The 19,206-nt window shown below is 41.1% G+C and overlaps 2 protein-coding genes across 3 annotated transcripts in view; one reads left to right on the forward strand and one right to left on the reverse strand.

Moving 5' to 3' along the window:
* kiaa1549lb (KIAA1549-like b) overlaps positions 1–3,217 on the forward strand; it is a 54,518-nt gene extending 51,301 nt beyond the window's left edge. For both annotated transcript variants that reach the window (XM_052063462.1, XM_052063463.1), the window contains one exon: positions 455–3,217. In XM_052063462.1, coding sequence (XP_051919422.1) covers positions 455–718 — 264 coding nt within the window. In that variant the 3' untranslated portion in view covers positions 719–3,217. The remainder of the gene's footprint in view (positions 1–454) is intronic.
* A 15,007-nt stretch (positions 3,218–18,224) lies between these two features.
* The window catches only part of emc8 (ER membrane protein complex subunit 8), a 681,399-nt gene continuing 680,417 nt past the window's right edge, over positions 18,225–19,206 (reverse strand). Inside the window, exon 6 of the mRNA XM_052063550.1 lies at positions 18,225–18,234. The gene's annotated coding sequence lies outside the window, so the exon portion shown is untranslated. The remainder of the gene's footprint in view (positions 18,235–19,206) is intronic.

The raw sequence follows: 19,206 nt of genomic DNA on the forward strand, positions 1-19,206 counted from the left end.
GAATGGGACAGACAGACGATATACTGAGACATTTCCTCTTCTCTCTCAGCTCATTAGTAAATCACTAATATTAGTAATTTTACACAGGGAATACTGTAAAAGTGTTTAACTTAGGACTGTACTTTAAAATGGCCTGTCTACATGTCTTGCTGCACCATTTTTATTTGACCTATTGCTTTTTTTTTTAGCTTTGCACTAAGCCTGAATGGACTGAAAGGCAAAGCTATGTGGTTGTTTTAAATACACATAGTGTAACTGTCTTTGTCTTATGTTTAGTGTGACAGTAAACATCAACTGCAAGAAGCAATAAACAGCGATGATAACACTTTGTGCTGTATTGAGATACGTTTTAATGTGTCTGCACTATAAACTAATTTTGTCTTTGGATGTTATTATCGGCAATGCAGAATTTCAATTTTTTTTTCTTGTATCCTATACCCTTTTTTTGTTCCAGCTTCCTTTGCCGGGTTATGTCGAGGCTTTTCCTCATCCTCGCTACCCCCAGGGGAGCCCTTCCATACTTCCCCTACAGTACACTCAGGCCCTGGACCAACAGCCTGCCGCCCAGAGCACAGCATCCCAGAAAAGCTTGCAGCAGTCGGGGATGGACACGGACAGCATTCCCCTTAGCAACCTCTCCACCTCTGCACTTGTACATGCTATACGACAAGAGGTGGCCAAGCTGGCAAAGAAGCAGAGTGACATGTTCGACTTGTAGTATGGATCTTTCCCTTTTCCTGTTTGCCTCGCGTTGGCCCACACCAGACTCATGACAGTGGCATTCTTTCAGACTGATTTTTGATGTTTGTACTGTAAAATGACCAGATCTTATTAACCCATGGATGAATTGATTTATTTTATTACACCAGTAATAATGCTGCTGGCATAAGGCAACAGAGTAATTTTAGTTTTGTTATGTAGAGAAAAATCTAACCCACTGTAATTGGTTGTCCGAAGTGGCTGCACACCTCATTGTAGATATGTCTACAGTACAAGAATACCGAGTGGGGAGCAGAATATGCTTATTTGAAAGGAAGTGAACAGTCAAAATAAGCTTTGTTTTTACCAAAAGTACCAAACGCTTTCTGACAGCCTGTTGAGCGCAGTGTATACACGCATGTAAGACGATATTTTATCTCATCTGATGGCGTCAAAGAGATTTAGTGGTGTCACTGTCAGCCCTTTTTAAGCATCACAGTATGATAACCAACTGGCTGATTAGATTCAACAATTCCGGTGTTTTTTTTTTTAATATGATGCTAGGACCACCATAAAACCCTTTTAGAGGAAAAAAAAACATTAAATCACTGCACATCTTTGGTGATTCATCTGAGTGGAAGAGATAACCATACTCTGCTTTGGGATAAAAGCCTTCATGGGTAAACTCAAATCGATCCTGCAGAATTGCTGCCTGGGGGTCGTAAAGTGACAATGGATGCCAATAAGTGCATGGAGGTTTATAGCGGCATTACTGTTCAAACATCCAGGTGCTCGAGATTGCCTCCTTGCAATGGGAAATTGCTAATAACATGCTGGGCGATAGAGCGATGAAGTTAGGAGTATAAGTCACAGTTCAATACTATCATTTTCTCTCACTCAAGAAATGTTACGTAGTCGAGCATTCGGCTCAAGAAAATAAACAAGTTTCTCACCTCCCCAAAGTTGATCTGCCACTGATAACCATGTGCAGCATTTAAGGATTGAACTGTACAACTCACAGTCGTCATTTTTTATGCACATCAGCAATCAGTGCAGTTTCCTGGCGGATATACAGAGATATAACTCAAGATTTTTACTTGGGCATTGGTTGAACAAATGACTGGAAATGAACATGAGCTAAAACATAATCTTTCATGATTGATTGATTAACTAATTTGGAGTGTCAGACAGAGTGAATGCCCTATGTGATTAAACTTATATACCGTTGTTGTTATTTTGGGTTTGATATGTTTTTAATCAGAATGACAGCCTTAACTGTCTCTGCTTTCAACCTGAAAATGTCATTTCCCACAGTTCATAACTAGATTGCTCTCAGCCAGGTGAGAAAGTATGTCGACTTCCATTGTGAGAAATTGCATTTGTAAAATGCAATTTGTTACAATACTGATGTGATTTCCTTTCCGCAGGCTTCTGTATCTCACTCTCGTCAAGGAGGTTCCTGCAGATGTTGGTGAAGGCAAAATTAAATTCATCACAGCGTTTATCTGCTTTTTGTCAAACTGGGATTGCATTTCTGCAACCTCCTGTGGAAAGAATCCATTTAAAATGGCTGAACAGGAAAAAAAATACAATAAAATACGAAAGAGAGATTGCGATAGACATTTTAGTCCCTTCTTTAATCTGAATTTGTCACGGTGTATGTGGTGTGTCAAAAAAAAAATCCTGGTCTGGTGTCACAAAAAATGTATTTCAAACAAGGGTCTTTTCTTCATTATTTGTTGAGAGGGAAAGTAAAAATAAACAGGTGTGGTTGCATAACTGGGCACACTATCTAAGGTGGGTGAAGTTGTGTTCAGAATTCAGTAATCACATTCAAACTCATCTTGAATGAAAGCCAGCACACATCTGTCAACAATGAACGGGCCTCTAATTTCTCAAAATAAAGCTCAAATGTTCGAATAGGCTTTTCCTGACATTTGGTTTCTATTTCCAGGTAATGGGAAAACAGCTCCCAATCATGGTGAACATAGCTTCACTCTTGGTGTGGTCTTTTGGTGATGAGCTGTGTGTTGTGTTTGCGCTAAACAAACCATTTATGGTCGAAAGTGGTTTAATTAGACCAATCAGTCCTGGAACTTTTCTGACAGTCCTCTTTACACATGGCCAAATGTATCATTCCAACTTTGTGTCAACGGTACAATCGAGTACATAATTCAAGCTCTTTTAAAGTATGTTTAATGAGTGTGTGTAAGAACATGAGAGCCCAGCAAACAGTTTTGGTAGTGAACTAAAATGGTGATTGTGAGCATGTGTTATCCAACATAATACAAGATTAAAAACAATGATGCTCATATATCAACAAAAACCGTCAAGGAGGAATTAAAACTTCATTCAAATAAATATATTACTTGGCAGGAGCACAGTTTTGGTTTGTGTGCATATCGTACATTACTCTTGCTTATATGGGTTTTGTCTGGCGACTCCAGTTTTGGTCCAAACTCCCACAACAGTCAGTCAGTTGAATGAAGAACTCGATTAAATTGTCCATAGGTGTGAATGTAAGTGTCAATAGTTGTTTGTCAAAATGTCCTTCGATTGACTGGTGACCAGTCCGGGCTGTACCCCGCCTCTGCCCAAAACCACTGACATAGGTTCAAGCTCACCCATGACCCTGATGAGGAAAAGCACTACAGAAAATGAATAAATTATTTCAGTCAGATGGCATTGTAGATCATCATTTCAGAAATTATTATTTCCTTGCAATCCCAGCAGGCACATGATTCTGATGCCATATTAAATAATTTTCTCCTCAGGGTGTCCCCCGCCTACTGCCCGAAGACAGCTGGGATAGGCTCCAGCTCCCCCCGCGACCCTAGTGAGGATCAAGCGGCTCGGAAGATGAATGAATAAATGAATGTTTACGTGCATACCGCCCACTAATCTTCATTTTGCAGGTCAGAATGGTGTGCAGTGAATATGTAGTTCCGAATTTGTCCGGCAGGGCTCAGCATCGCACCTTACAAACCAATGCCAGCATGAGGCGCGCCCTTGGCGCTTAACCACAATAGTTTGTGTGTGTCGAAATAGATCATTTAAGAGTAACATTCAATATATCCAGTTTGGTTTAATGTGCAAGACGTATGTATTCTTTGTGTCAGTACAATACATGGTAATTGACAACGTATAAGTTAAATGTTTATTAACTGGGGCAGATGTTGCACACAATCAAAATCCAATGACAATTGTGTATCATCAAATCGTGGCCTCTGCCCTAATTGAGGCTGAAAATTCATAAATCATTGGGTGCTTTGTCCATTAAACCAAATTAACGCTTGTCTCGAATGGCCTTCTCATTTTTCCCCATCAGGAATAACAGTAGTGGCGCGATTATCCATCCATCAATGAACTAATCCGTTTATTCTCACAAGTGTCGCGGGCATGCTGGAGCCTATCGCAGCCGTTTTCGGGCAGTAGGCGGTGTACACCCTGAACTGGTTGCCACCCAATTGCTGGGCGCATATAGACAAACGACCATTCACACACACAGACAATAGCACGGAGGGACGATTTCGAGTGTTTTATCCTCACAAGGGTCGCTAGGTGTGCTGGAGCCCATCCCAGCTGTCTTCGGGCAGTAGGCGGGGGACACCCTGAACCGGTTACCCGCCAATCGCAAGGCAAACAGAGATAAACAACCATCCGCGCTCACAATCTAGACTAGAAGACAATTTAGACTAGTGTTCAATCAGCCTGCCATGCATGTTTTTGGAATGTGGGAGGAAACCGGACTACCCAAAGAAAACCCACACAGGCACGGGGAGAACATGCAAAGGCCACACAGGAAGGCTGAAGCCGGAATCAAACCCTGCACACGTTCCTCAAGTATGAATCAAGTAAATTTGCTAAACTATTGCAGATCATTACCAATAAAGTACAGTGGCTTTAATCTCTGCTTTTTTTTTTTTAAACAGGTGCTATCAGCCCACTGTCAGTAATTGAGAGTTCAGTGTCTTACACAGCGACGCTTCGATGGTGAACAGTGGGAAATCAAACTGCCAACACAACATTCAATGGATAACCTGCTGTACCAATTCAGCTACATCCTCTAGCATGCTGCTGTTCCCCTGCTGGTAGCTGATGATACCGGCAAGACCAGCACGTGTTGGGTAGTACCGTTGCTTGCTTAGTTTTTATGATGTCAAGGCTTTAGGTGGAGGTGACCGTCTTCAAACTTTATATGCAGGAAAAACTAATGGTTACACTACCACCTGCCTGCACCTCAATCAAATCGACCAAAATCACATTAAACTACCTGCGCCACAACTTAGACCTACCGGTACTATTATCTAGTCTAATGTCTCGTCTACTTTTGGTCACCAAATATTCAGGTTTGATGGGCGCTGTAATAAAAAACGGTCTTGGTCTTGTTCAACGTGGTCTGCCAAATTCCCAAACACGTTAAACTACACTTGGAGATGTGCTAGTTTTTACGCAGAGTGTATTTGTTCCTGTCTATGAAAATAGAGACCCCTTTGCACAAGACTTGTGGAGGGCATCAAAATAGGGCCCTTTTTGCTTTTTGCGGTTGATTATATGCAAATCCCCACCAACTTATGCGAGGAAAAATTGTAATATTGTTTTTGCAAGGGCAAAAATGTGTATACTTCTCTCGTATTAACTCATGAAATGTCTGTTAAGCATTATGCGCACACTGGGGCTCTGTTTTTTATTTTTAAAGGCATTCCTAGTGGGACGTTGAAAGATGACTTGAGTTGACACTTATATCCATAGTTGCATCTGTCATGATTCGGTTTAGGGACCAACAGGTGGCACTGCCGGGGCTCCCCCGGCAGCTGCACACCTGTTGGTCATAGGTAATTAGGACTTTAAAAGGACTCCCAGCCTGAACACTCAGTGTCGGGTCATTGTTTGCTCTTGCTACTGTCATGGTTTGTTTTGTTGCTGTTGCTTTGCTGCTGTCATGTTGGGTCTAGTAGTGTTTAGGCTATTGATAGTTTTTGTTTAAGTCATGGTTTTTGTTTGTTACTTTGGACTTTGTTTCGGATTTAGTTCTCTTTGTTTTAAATACAGTACTTATAATACACCCTGATCCTCAATCCTGCCTGCTTTTTGGGGTTCACCACCACCTTGCAACGTGACAGCATCCATTTTCTTTATGGTGACTCTTATCTTTAATTTACTGACATGATTCTCATTGTGTTTTTTCCCCTGCCAGGTAAAGCACTGTAATTGAATGTGATCTTGCTCTGAAGGCCAATTATCTTTAATAAAAGCCACTTTAAGTAATTATCGCAGACATCAGCGTAGAGCTTTAGAGAATTAACGCAATGTGGCACGCAAGGACAGGTCAAAGGAGAAAGGCTTGCAGATAGCTCATCACTGTAAAAAAAAAAAAGTATCCCAAGACTATATGATCCTCTGTATCAGGACTAAACTTTCACATCATTGTCTAACTCAGGGGTGACCATTACGTCGATCCTGATCTACCGGTAGATCTAAGACAGGTCCCAAGTAGATCCGAGGAGTGTCGAGGAGGAAAAAACAAACAAACAACCATTTGTACATGTAACCATTTGTCTTTGTACATGTTAGTAATATATATATTTTTTGTGTTAATGTACGCTGCACCCTAATCATCCTATCAGTCTCATTTTCCCCAAAAAATATTAAAAAAATAAAATAAAGCAGGTAAATCTTGAATTTATGGTGGCGCGTGATGACGTCACTGGAAGTTTTTTGCGCTCAGCAGTCTGCAATTGCAGCTTGTGATCAGAGCTGTTGCGCTCTCTCTTTTATTGTCATTATTCTCATTCAGAGTTTGCTTCGTGTACAATTCACCGAGGGCACGGGCAAAGAATAGGAACCTAGGAGGGCCCAGGGAAGCACTTTAAAACGGTACGTGTGAGCTATGATAGTTAACAGGCTGCAAAAGTACACCGCCTGCCTCAGTTTCAGGCTCTTTTTCATCATGGTGTGTGCGCGTGCGCGTGCCGGTAAGGGTGGATCCCGGGAGGTTAGTTGATCGAAAAGTAGATCTTTGGTCCAAAAAGTTTGGGCACCCCTGGTCTAACTGTATTGTGATTGAGGCTAAGCTTTAAAAGCTCAGGGTCAATATAATTCACGAAAAGAATCGGTGATATTAAACTGAGTCAGTGGCGGACTCACTTATAGCTTTACCCTCAAGTTATCTGCTATTTTGTTTTATCATTTGCCTTTGGGTTGAAAAAAAATGTTGCAGTTTTAACAAACTCAGTATAAAGACACAAAAATTTAAATGACATCTTATGTCTTCATCTTCAAGAAATTTGGAAGAATTCCATACAGGGAACAGTTAGCGGTAGGCTGTTTTATCTATTGGTGCACTAAAGCAAAGACCATTATGGCATGCTTGGATGGGTTTTTTTGTGAAAGTTGTTCAAGATGAGATACACATTCACATTTTTTCAAAGTGATGTTAAGGCTAGCGCGGCCGGTGGTGGACTGTTTAGCTCGTCTGCCTCACAGTGCAGAGGTGCAGAGTTTCATTCCGGCTCCGGCCTTCCTGTGTGGAGTTTGCATGTTCTCCCCCGTGCTTGCGTGGGTTTTCTCTGGGTACTCCTGTTTCCTTCCAGATTCCAAAAACATGCTTGGCAGGTTAATGGAGTACTCTAAACTGTCCCTAGGTGTGAGTGTGACCGCGGATGGTTGTTCATCTATATGCACCCTGCGATTGGCTGGCAACCAGTTCACGGTGTACCCCGTCTGCTGCCCGACGACAGAAGAGATAGGCTCAGGCATGACCTATGACCCTTGTGAAGATAAGCGAATCAGAAAATGGATGGATGGATGGGCTAAAGCAAGGAGCAACACATCTGATTAAAAAAATCAGGATCGTTCTAATGCTGCTTCAGAGCTAGCTGATGAGCTGATCACCTGAACAGGATAGTGGCCATCCAGGCCTGGAGCTGGACATGCCTGGGCTAAAGGTAAGATTAAAAAAAAAACTTTATTTGTCTCACAATGGAGAAATTCTCAAAGCTTTGAGAGAGAAACAATCTGCTCATGATACAAAACATTCAAGCCCACGAGACCATTTGTAAAAATGTAACCCTCCAAAACCAACAGTGAATCAATGGTGTGGTGACAGCCTTGGAAAAGCATCAGAAAAAATCTGTGCAAAAGTTTTTGGTGTGCCGCAGGGTCTCCAGATTGATGCAGTTATTGTAAGCAAATGATCTATAACAAAATATTCGCTTTTTTCACATTAATCCATTTCTCTGCTTATCAAACATAAATGTTTTCCTTTACAAATGATACGATTGTCAAAGTTTTCAATGAGATCCAAATATACCTGAAAATAAAAGCTGCAATCATTATCTCTTGTATTATGTTTATGTTTTGATCGTCAATCTCAAACATTCTCTCTCTCTCTCTCTCTCTCTCTCTCTCTCTCTCTCTCTCTCTCTCTCTCTCTCTCTCTCTCTCTAAATACACATACGCAAATATGTACTGGTCTAATACTGCTGGAGGGCACTGCCTCAGCTCGGGCCACCTCCTTATAGTTATATTATCTGATGTTATGCTACAGATGAACGATAAGATGAATCATGTATTTATATTCAGCTATTGAAACTTCTGTTTGTCTGTGTTTCATTTCAGACTTGTAGGGTGTATGTGGGTAAGCCTGACTCCTCTTATAATTCTATTGATTGTTTCTCTGCCTACACTGGCTGGTGCATCACATCATTCTCCAGTCCACAAAAGTTGTCCTCCTCCTCAAAAAACGATCACTCTGCTTCACTGACCTGGTTACCTTAAGATCAGGTTTTATTGATTGTGCATTTAGTGAGATATCTCTTGGTGGTTTCACTCTACCTCCACAATTTGCTGCTCTCTTTAAAGTTGTATTTGGCGAAGAAGCTGTTTTTGGATATAGCATCCACAAAAAACATTTTGATGTTTTAAAATAACTCATTTTTAAGGAATGAATATATATCTTATATATATATTGCGCGTCGTCCCGCACGTGGTCTGTCCTTCCGTCTGTCCCTTTTCTAAACGTACCTACTTCACCGCGCCGCCACTGCGCCGCCACTGCGCCGCTCAGGCAGTGGCTCACTACGATCGCGCGGGCATCTTAGAGAAAAAATGTTGTCTACCCACAAGCAGTGCAATGAAATTGTTAGTTATTTAGTAGAGCTAAACATCTCTTTATTTTAGCGATAAGCAATGAAGATGAACAAAAAGTTGAACCAAGCAACAACACTTTTGTGGGCCGTAGGCCCACCTTACCAGCCTTCCGCAGGAACTAGCTGATGAGCCGCCCAGAGGGCGGCGAACCAGCTAGTATATATATATATATATATATATATATATATAAGTTATATAAATATATATAGCTTTTTTTAAAACGTAAAACACCTCTGTGCTTTAATCCTATTGAATACAATGGGAAGCATACAGTAATACAGTACACCTTATTGGAAAGGTACTGTACATGCTAGGTATCTTAAATTGGGTTCATACATATGTAAATTTAACCAAAATACCCTCCCTTATTATCAAAATCAGTAAAGGCCAGTTGGGGGTCTGATCGACTGTTTTCAACAATTATCCTGTGTCGTGATGAATTACCGTGTATGATTTTTCAATTAAATTGGTCTAGGCTGACAATTTGTTCTACGGTTGGCTGATCTATGGACTGACTGACAGTTTGCAGGACCCTTACTAGGGGAGATTGTTATTACACCAATAATAGTACAGCTATTTTCAATTTATAACAGTCATATCTTCATGGGTATCATGGACTTGAGGATATATCTATGGTAGTAATGGGAAAATGAAGCTTTAAATTTGCTTCATTTGGTTTATCTTCCGGCTAAACTGAAACAACAAAAATGGAGCGTTCATATTTCATTCACGTAATGTCCAGGTGATAGACATTTCTTGACCTCAATAACTGTTGCAAGTCCTCCTCCATGGCTCTTTCTGTTTCTGACGAAAAGGGTCGTTTCTCAAAATAGCCGTTCATGAGAGGGTACAGTAGCCAAATGGACCCTGAAGTACATTTTAAAAAATGTACCATATAAATACTAAACTCAGGTGTGGGCAATTTAAATGTTGGAGGTGGCTGGAGGTTTTTGTCAGTGCTACTTGGGGGCAATATAGAACCATGCACTTCCGAACCAGATGTATGACAAAAATGCTACTTTGATTGAAAATATGTGCAAAAAATGGTCTTAATAGACTGTATTTCATTTTAGATAATACATTTTCAATGTATGTATTAAAGATCCATTGTGCTAACCCAACAACATAGGGTTTGAAGCAAAAAACAAAATGCCCACTATATTTAATCTTTTTCAGGGATGAATGAGTGGAGACACAAGTGTCTGATCATGCTTGTAACAAGCATGATCAGAGAAATAATTAAACCTTGTATATCAAGACATCACTATATAGCATTACCTGCTTAAGAAACACTGTATAATTATATTTATTTACACTGATGCTGCATCTGCACTGGACAGATTTCACTCTTCAAGCTTTGCCTTTTTTTTTTTTTTACTTTTGTTGTCAGGCATAAGGGAGTGAAAAGAAAGCAAGACGCAAATGAAAGCTCGCCAGGCTTATTGAACACGTAAATCACTTCCTGGATGGAAGGTCTATTATGTCATTGCTAATGGGTCTCAGCCACTGCTGCGTAAATCACACTCCACATACTGCAATGAGTGAGGAGACTTATGGAAGAAAAGGACGATATTGGAGGATCTATATTTTTTGCTGTTTTCCATTTGTTGTTAATACGGCGGACTTGGGGATCAAAAAGAATTTCAGAGAAATGCCCTGTTTGTCATCATTAAAATATCAGCTGAACATGCAGTCCAATATGTCCCCTAACTGTTGAATGAAACTAAAATATAGTCTGATTTAAATTCATGTTTTGTTTTATTTTTTTCCCCGAAGAATGCTCACAGTACGTACCTTGGTTCGAAGAGGTTTGGACGTCACAAAGGTAGAGCGGTGTGCCTTTTTATATGCTAATGTAATCAAGGGTGACTCTGTGTTATATGACAACAATACAAAACGAGGAACACGCCATTGCAAATGTCCAGCTTTCACATTGATTTTTCTGAAGAATAAAGCTCTTGGTTCTACTTTCCATTACTTTAGAATTAAATGCAATGACAAGACCTCCTCTTTCCCTTTTTGGGAGCGACAATAAGCGTCACGATGGACTTGTTTGACTTCAGCCAACGTGTATTCTTGGTCCACCGTGTTATGGCTTGAATTTCTGTTTTAGTCCTTAACTCCCCGCACGATCTGAATGCACCATCATTGGCTGACTGTTCACACTGTCATTGACCATTTCACATGTCAATCAATGTACCAGTAGGAGGACATGTTAATTATTGCTTTCATTAGTGTCTAGTTAAAAGCGATTCATGTTAAAAAAAAGAAAAAAGAGCTGAATGTCGTATTTATTGCCTATATACGGAAGCCAAGGCAAGGTGGACATGGATACTCAAACTGACTCAATCTGTCTGTATTCTGTGAAGGGTGACTTTGGCTTGGTCCTTCTGGCCCCCTGACTCCTTTCACTTCACTGGCCTTATTGCAGCAATTGATAAAACTCCCTCAGCTGGAAAAAAGCTTCATTAGAAGAGGAGCAGGATATTTAATGAATTTTAACTCGATGTCCACATCTGACAGTTTGCAGATTTCTGAAGTTAGCTTTTCAGCTTTGGCTTTCATTAGACTGTTGTAATGTCACCAAGGTCTATATTTTAGTTTAGTGTTATGAGTGATTAGTCGTGAGGTTTCATTGGTCGCAACTTGCGATGTGTGTCATGTCCCAAAGAAATGTTGTGGAATTGCATATGAAGAGAAATAAAGTAAATTTTGAAAGAACTGACAACTTTTAATAATCATTTCCAATCAAACTGACGTATGTTATATTTTGTCATCGTACCCATTTTTGTGTTGTGAGATACTAATGTTGAGTTGTGTATATCACTAAAACATTGCAAGCAAGCGTTAAGAAACTATGGAGTGGCACTGCTTTGCCAATGCAAATATGTAGTGCAATAGCATCACAAATAAGATAAGATAAGAAATATGGAGCATAGAAAGTACTGTCTTTAGGGTGTCAATAAAAATCACTCCCCTTCATGCATTTCATGTGCCCCATGTAAGGTTGAGGTCTGGGGACGGGTCAGTATCGCCGATTGATAGCGAGTATTGTAATTGAAAGAAAATAAATTCTTTTGTCATTTATCAATGACAAAAGTTTGACAAATGAAACATGACTTCAAGGATATCCATGGTTGCTTCGAAACATACTATAAAGATCTCTATTTTCTAAGGGTCCCTGATGATGGGGGAGCTCCCAACGCTATGTTGGAGTCACTCAACCTCCCAACGGTCTCAGGAGATCAAAATGGGGTTCTCATGGCTGAAGTGTCTATGGGTGAATTACAGAAGGCTATTTCCCGACTAAAGCCGAATAAATGCCCGGGCACAGATGGATTCCCCTCCGAGTGGTACAAGGCTTACAGTGACATTTTATCGCCACTACTACTGAGAACTTTCAATTGGGTCCTAGCAAAAGGAGCCACCCCCCCCCCCCCCCTCTTGGAGAGAGGCGATCATTGCTTTGATACCAAAAGAGGGGAAGGACAAAACAGCTAATTTCCGTCCAATTAGCATCTTGAAACAAGACTATAAACTTTTTACATCAATTTTAGCAAGACGTTTGGAATCGATACTTCCAGATATTGTACACTTAGATCAGACCGGCTTTATTAGGCAGAGACAGACTATGGATAACGTCAGAAGAACCCTACACATAATTGCTCATATAAAGGCACATGACTTAGAAGCCGTTTTGCTGGGATTGGATGCGGAAAAGGCTTTTGACTCAGTCAACTGGTCATATTTATATAAGGTACTACGGAGATTTAAATTGAATGACGATTTTATAAGAACTATACAGGCTATATACGATATGCCAGCAGCAAAGGTAAGGATAAATGGAGGATCTATGGATTTTTTCAATCTACAAAGGGGATGCCGACAGGGCTGCCCTATTTCCCCACTTTTATTTGCCATTTTTATAGAGCCCCTAAGTCAGTGGATAAGGCAGAAAGACGAGATTGAGGGGATAACTGTTGGACGGGATACTCATAAATTAGCCCTATTTGCGGACGATATATTAATATTTCTGGGAAAACCATCTACCTCTTTCCTGGAATTGCTTTCTACGATCAGGGAGTATGGAGGACTTTCGGGATACAAACTTAACATACATAAAACTCAGATATTGTCATTTAAGTACTCTCCGAGCAATGTGATGAGAGACGAATTCAATTTGAACTGGCACTTAAACACGTGACCATGTTTTTCTTTTTTCTAACTGTTTGAAAAAATTCAATAAAAAGTTTAATAACGAAAGAAAATAAATTCTGCAGTCAACTAACATAAGCAGTGCCAAAACACATTACAACTGAGATGGTAAATCATACATCCCTTATCTGATCGGATTGTGCTGGAGCCTATCTCAGCTGACTTTGGGCAGTAGGCGGGAGAACACCCTGAACTGGTTGCCAGCCAATCACAGGGCACACATAGACGAACAACCATCTGAACTCTCTCTCACACCTCGAGACAATTTACAATACAATACAATACAATACATGCTGATTAATTTAGAGTGTTCTATTAACCTGCAACTCATGTTTTTGAAATGTAGGAGGAAACCCGTGCACCCGGAAAAAACCCACGCAGGCACGGGGACAAAATGGAAACTCCAAACAAGAAGGCTGGAGCAACAATCGAATCCTGGACCACTGCACGTTGAGGCCGACTAAACCAATCGACCATCAAGCCACCCGAGATGGTAATTTTGTTATATGAATGATTAGTTTAAAAAAAAACAGTAGCTTGTGAGATGTTGGTGAAATACATTTTCTCATATAACACTGATATAAAGTACTACAGTTTACTGTAATGGCAGTGTAGCACTCAAACATTGATGTACACAGGTACGGCTACAGTGTCAAGCCGAGACAAAGACGAGAAAAACATTTGTTCTTTAATGGAAATGCAGTTTTGCAAATTATCACTCCTGTGTGATTTCAACTTGGCTCTTAGCATCGCATCGAGCCTGCTTGTGTCCACAGAGCCCCATAATTATCTTGTGGATTAAAAAAAGACCATATAATTGGACTTGCTGTCCAGTTTTTGTATGCCCGGCAGCTGGTAATGCAAGTGCCTGAATTGATGGCAGGTGCAGAAATTCCGCTTTGCTACTTATCATAATTCTAATTCTTTATTAGTATTATTTATTTTATTTTTTTACAAACAAAATTATTTTTGTTTCACTGAACATTTGCGATTCTGTGTGTGCTTTGTCTGACTACCATAGACTTTATATGAATCAGATGCTTTTGGAGCATCTGATTATTTGTTTCGTTTTCGCTTGTAGTTACAATGACCAAGTGTGGCAATGGTGTAATGCTCACACTGTATGTGAAATATATGTGAAAGTGAGTGGTTGATCACCATCAAACAGATCATTCTAGTTAAATTAGCTGATGTTGTACCTTGGCGCCTGATGATAAGCTGAATAACCAATTTTTAAATAGTGACTCAGTTTGTATGTTTTTTTTGTATATTGCAAGGTGTCGAATTGAGACTTGTTCGTATTCATCACAAATTTAACTCTAAAATACAGGGCTCGCCATTTTACGACATTTCCTTGTAAGGATCAACTGATATGTTTTCAATTGGATGACAGAAACTCTGTCTGAATATTATGAACTCCTATTTTCTTTTTTATCAACTACAAATACCAAGAAAATTACCAAAACGATCACAACCCAAAATTAATATATGCGTACATAATGACCAGTCCAACATGTCCACTTGACCCCTTGTCGTCACAGTTTTCAGACCTTTGGCAGACCGGTGCTGATCGGGATATTTGCGATTGATCATATTCCATTTCGTAATGCGGGAGCTGCTCCTTTCTCAAAGTAATGTTTCGACGCTGCCTTCCTGTCTTTATTTCATCTATTCCTTTTATCGAAATGGGATCTTAACATCCCATCATCTTAATCTCACAAAAATTCATCCATTTCCATTTCTTGGGGGGGTGGGGGGGCTATCAGCTCCTTGCCGTGTGTGTGTTTTCTATCTGAATAAATTCATTCCCTCCGTGCAGCTCACCCCTCGGCGCAATGATTTGTACAATAGGTGGCCTCCTCTCATTGGGAAGGGAGGGGTGGGCCCACAATTTCCAAGCTGTCCACAGAGCCTACATCTTGGAAATTGCAGCTGTATCACAGCACCCATCTCACTGGTGCATGCTGACAAGCCCATATCTAACGCTCAGGCAAACGAACCCCGCTGAATAGCGCAAAGACGAGGCGGATGCAGATCTGGCTTGAGATTGCGCCGTACAGTTTTATCAAAAGAAAGGAGGACACTGCCATGTCCTTGTAAAGCTCCGGAAGCTGGCATTTTATGTTCTGCACCTCAATATCGAGCGACAATGTAATATTTTCCAACTCCCTCTCACAAGCTTTGATGAGCATCTGCTGGTGAGACACACGGGCAATTAGAAGATTTTGCAATGGTTTTTATTTGAGCGAGCAGGTGTTTAGTTGGACAATACTGAGAAGGTGAAGTTGGGATTTTTCAGATTTTATTTCCAGTGTGCATCCACATTTCCATGAATCATGTCCTTCCAAATGGACTTCTTAATTATCAATCAAACACAGGAATGAATTTATGGCTGCATATAATGACAAGAACCACCATGACCAGTGGTCTTTATCAGGCTTTGTAAAATCGCTCACAACTTTGCACCATTCAGTACATATTTTCATTTTTGATTTTTATTTGACATTGACAGTTGTCACATGGTCATCTCATATTTGATTGCTTTTCAGGGATTTACAACCTGATACTATTTTTAATATGGAAGAAATTGAACGAACCTAGTGGTCCATCCTGACACCGGTCAAGGTCACCGCTTGATTGGCATACTACTTGTGATGCTCTACAAATTAACCCGAGGCATACATTACCTCGCCTAGTTAGTATGGAACAGGTGGGAAATAGATTACTCCCATCTCCTCTGCTCATTTTGTCATGATTCTAATTTAGTATCTTAGAGGTGAAAGGGAGGGGAAAATGACGCCGAAGAAGGCAGTTCACTTATTCGCCTTCTTTGTTTCAAGAATCTGATCGCAGCTACCTAATGAACAAGATCCATATTCTGAGGGAGTATTTCCTTTAGAATGACTTGGATTTTCTGTGTCTTACGGAGACTTGGGCAGGTACTGGTGAGTACAATGCTTTAGTTGAATTGTTGCCACCTGACTGTGGTTTCCTCGATACCCCGAGGACATCAGGCCGTGGTGGAGGTACGGTGAGCATCTTTAAGAACAATTTCAAATGTAAACGGTGCACATTCACCACATCGGCCACCAGCTTTGAAGCAACCTTCTTTGAAGTTGGTCGTGTTTTCCCGGTGCTTTGTGCTGTCATTTACAGTCCTCCTAAATACAACAAAGACTTTTCAACCTTTCTTGCGGAAATCAGGCTGAGATATGATCATATCCTCCTAATGGGGGATTTTAATATCCATGTGTGCTGTCCGGAAAAAAACGCTAGCAAAAGACTTCTTAAGACTTATCGACTCTTTTAAATTCGTGCAGTATGTGACCACCCCGACACATGAACAAGGACATATTTTAGACCTTGTCCTTGCTTCATGGTCTACCGGTGTCAAATCTGGAAGTCCTTGAAAATGGGATTTCTGATCACATCGCAGTTTTATTTGACGTAGTCTTATCGCATGCTGCTGTGAAATCTGCTGCTCCTAGTTGTAAACGCCGAATTATTAACCCTCGCACTGCTAGTCGTTTCTCTGATGCCTTTAATAACCTTTGTGTACCCTCGTCTAACACAGAGGAACTCACCTCTTGGTTCAACTCGTCATGCCGTGCCATCCTGGATTTGGTGGCTCCTTCAAAATCTGTACTCCCAAAACCTAAACCCGAGCCATGGTTTAACGACATTACCCACACAGCTAGGCAGGGGTGTCGCAAAGCTGAACGCAAGTGGAAAAAAGACAAATTGCATGTCTCTTTTCAAATTTGGAAAGACTGCTGGCGTAACTACCAGCTCACAGTAAAAGAGGCCAAAAGAGAATATCTGTCGGACCTTATTCAAGCTACCCGTCACAACCCACTCGCACTATTTAAAACGATAGATTCTGTACTCAAACCCCCTCTGCCTACTTGCTCGGATTCTTCACCCAAGATGTGCAACAGATCCCTTCAATTTTTCATTGATAAGGTCTCTACAGCTAGGACTCCGGTCTCAAATACCGCATCTGACCCCTCTGTCCATGTTCCATGGTCAGCTGTACTAAATTCTTTTGAAACTGTGTCCTTGGCGCTTTTGGAGGATGTTGTTCGCCAGACGAAGCCATCTGGCTCCCCTTTCGACTCTCTTTCCCCGCACTTCTTTCAGGAGGTTCTCCCGAGTGTTGGCGCATCGGTCTTGGATATCATCAACAGCAGCCTCTCTTCTGGTGTAGTTCCCCAACAGTTTAAACATGCAGTGGTCCAACCCTTGATCAAGAAACCTGGTCTTGATCCAGATGTGCTGTCAAGTTTCAGGCCCATTTCCAAACTGCCTTTCATTTCCAAAATTCTGGAAAAAGTGGTGCACGTGCAGTTGAAACTTTTCTTGGATGAACATAACATCTTGGAGGTCTTCCAGTCAGGTTTCAAGACGATGCATAGCACGGAGTCAGCCCTATTACGCGTTTCTAATTACATCCTTCTGGCAAATGACTCTGGAGACCACGTGTGTCTAGTTTTATTGGACCTAACTGCAGCATTTGATACAGTGGATCACAGTATTCTGCTGACTCGTTTGCAGCACTTGGTGGGAATTGGCGGCAGTGCTCTTGAGTGGTTTAGGTCCTATCTAGCTGACAGAACCTTTTGTGTCAGCCTTGGCTGCTCTGAGTCACGCACTGCTCCCCTGTCATGTGGTGTTCCACAGGGCTCAATTCTGGGGCCTCTGCTGTTCTCGCTGTATCTGCTCCTATTGGGTTCCATCTTAAGGAAACATGGTATTCCCTTCCACTGCTATGCAGATGACTGCCAGATCTATGTCCCACTGAGCAAGAAAGACGCCTTCTCATCATGGCCACTCCTATCCTGTCTGGAAGAAATCAAAACCTGGATGGCATAAAATTTCTTGAAATTCAACGAAAAGAAGACAGAGGTGATATTGTTTGGTCCCAGTGGCCCTTGTACATTCCATCCTGTAGACTTGGGCCCCCTGTCTCCTTATCTTAAGTCAACAGTCTCAAACTTGGGCCTTAAACTGGACAATGATTTCAAACTCGATCGGCAAATTGGTGCCGTTGTTAAATCCAGCTTCTTTCACCTTAGACAGCTGGCCCGAATAAAACCTCTCCTCTCACATGAACACTTTGAGACAGTAATTCATGCCTTTGTCACATCTCGGCTCGATTACTGCAATGCCCTTTACTTTGGAGTCAGCCAGTCCTCCATTAAGCGCCTTCAGCTGGTCCAGAATGCCGCTGCTCGCCTCTTGACTGGTACTCGTAAGAGGGAGCACATAACTCCTACTCTGGCACCCCGTCACTGGCTCCCCATTCATTTTAGAGTTATTTTCAAGATCCTCCTCTTTGTTTTCAAATCTCTGAATAATATCGCACCACCTTACCTCTCTGAGCTCATCCGCCCCTACGCACCTGCCCGGCGCCTCAGGTCTGTGGACCAGACATTATTAGAAGTACCAAGAACTAAACTGAGGCTCAGAAGGGATCGAGCCTTTTCTGTTGCTGGTCCCTCTCTCTGGAATGACCTCCCACTGAACATTCGGCAAGGCTCCTCGCTGCCCATCTTCAAAACCCTCCTCAAAACTTGTATTCTTTGGCATTCGACTCAGCATGACTTAGATTTGTTCTTGGTTTTACTGTTTGGTGCTTTCTACCGCCTTTATTACCGATTTGTCTTACTGTTTATTGTGCATGTAAAAATGCTCCATGTACAGCACTTTGTATGCAGCGATGGCTGTTTGAAAGTGCTCTATAAATACTGTTGACTTGACTTGACTTGACTACTTTGGATGGTATTGTGAAGGTCAGAAACTTTCTTGAAAGCTTACAATGCTTGATCCATTAGTTGGGAAAAATTAAAATGGTTAAAAGCTGTCTCAATCGGGGTTAGGCATAATAATTGCACAGTCAGTAATGAACTCATTCACTTCCTGTTGTTTTCACAGCAGAATTTCCAATGTTGCTAACCGTTATCCAGCAGTTTGACTAAACTTCCATGACCCACAGAATTTTGTACTCTGTGACAATATATGAAACTACCAAGAGAATAGGTGGTATCCTTTGTTTCACCACAAAAGTAATCATCATTATTTAATAATCAGTAGTAAGCTTGAGCTGGTTTCCCCAAAAACAAATGGAATACCGTTAATTCA

The sequence above is a fragment of the Hippocampus zosterae genome, chromosome 4 (assembly GCF_025434085.1).
Source record: "Hippocampus zosterae strain Florida chromosome 4, ASM2543408v3, whole genome shotgun sequence".
NCBI lineage: Eukaryota > Metazoa > Chordata > Actinopteri > Syngnathiformes > Syngnathidae > Hippocampus > Hippocampus zosterae.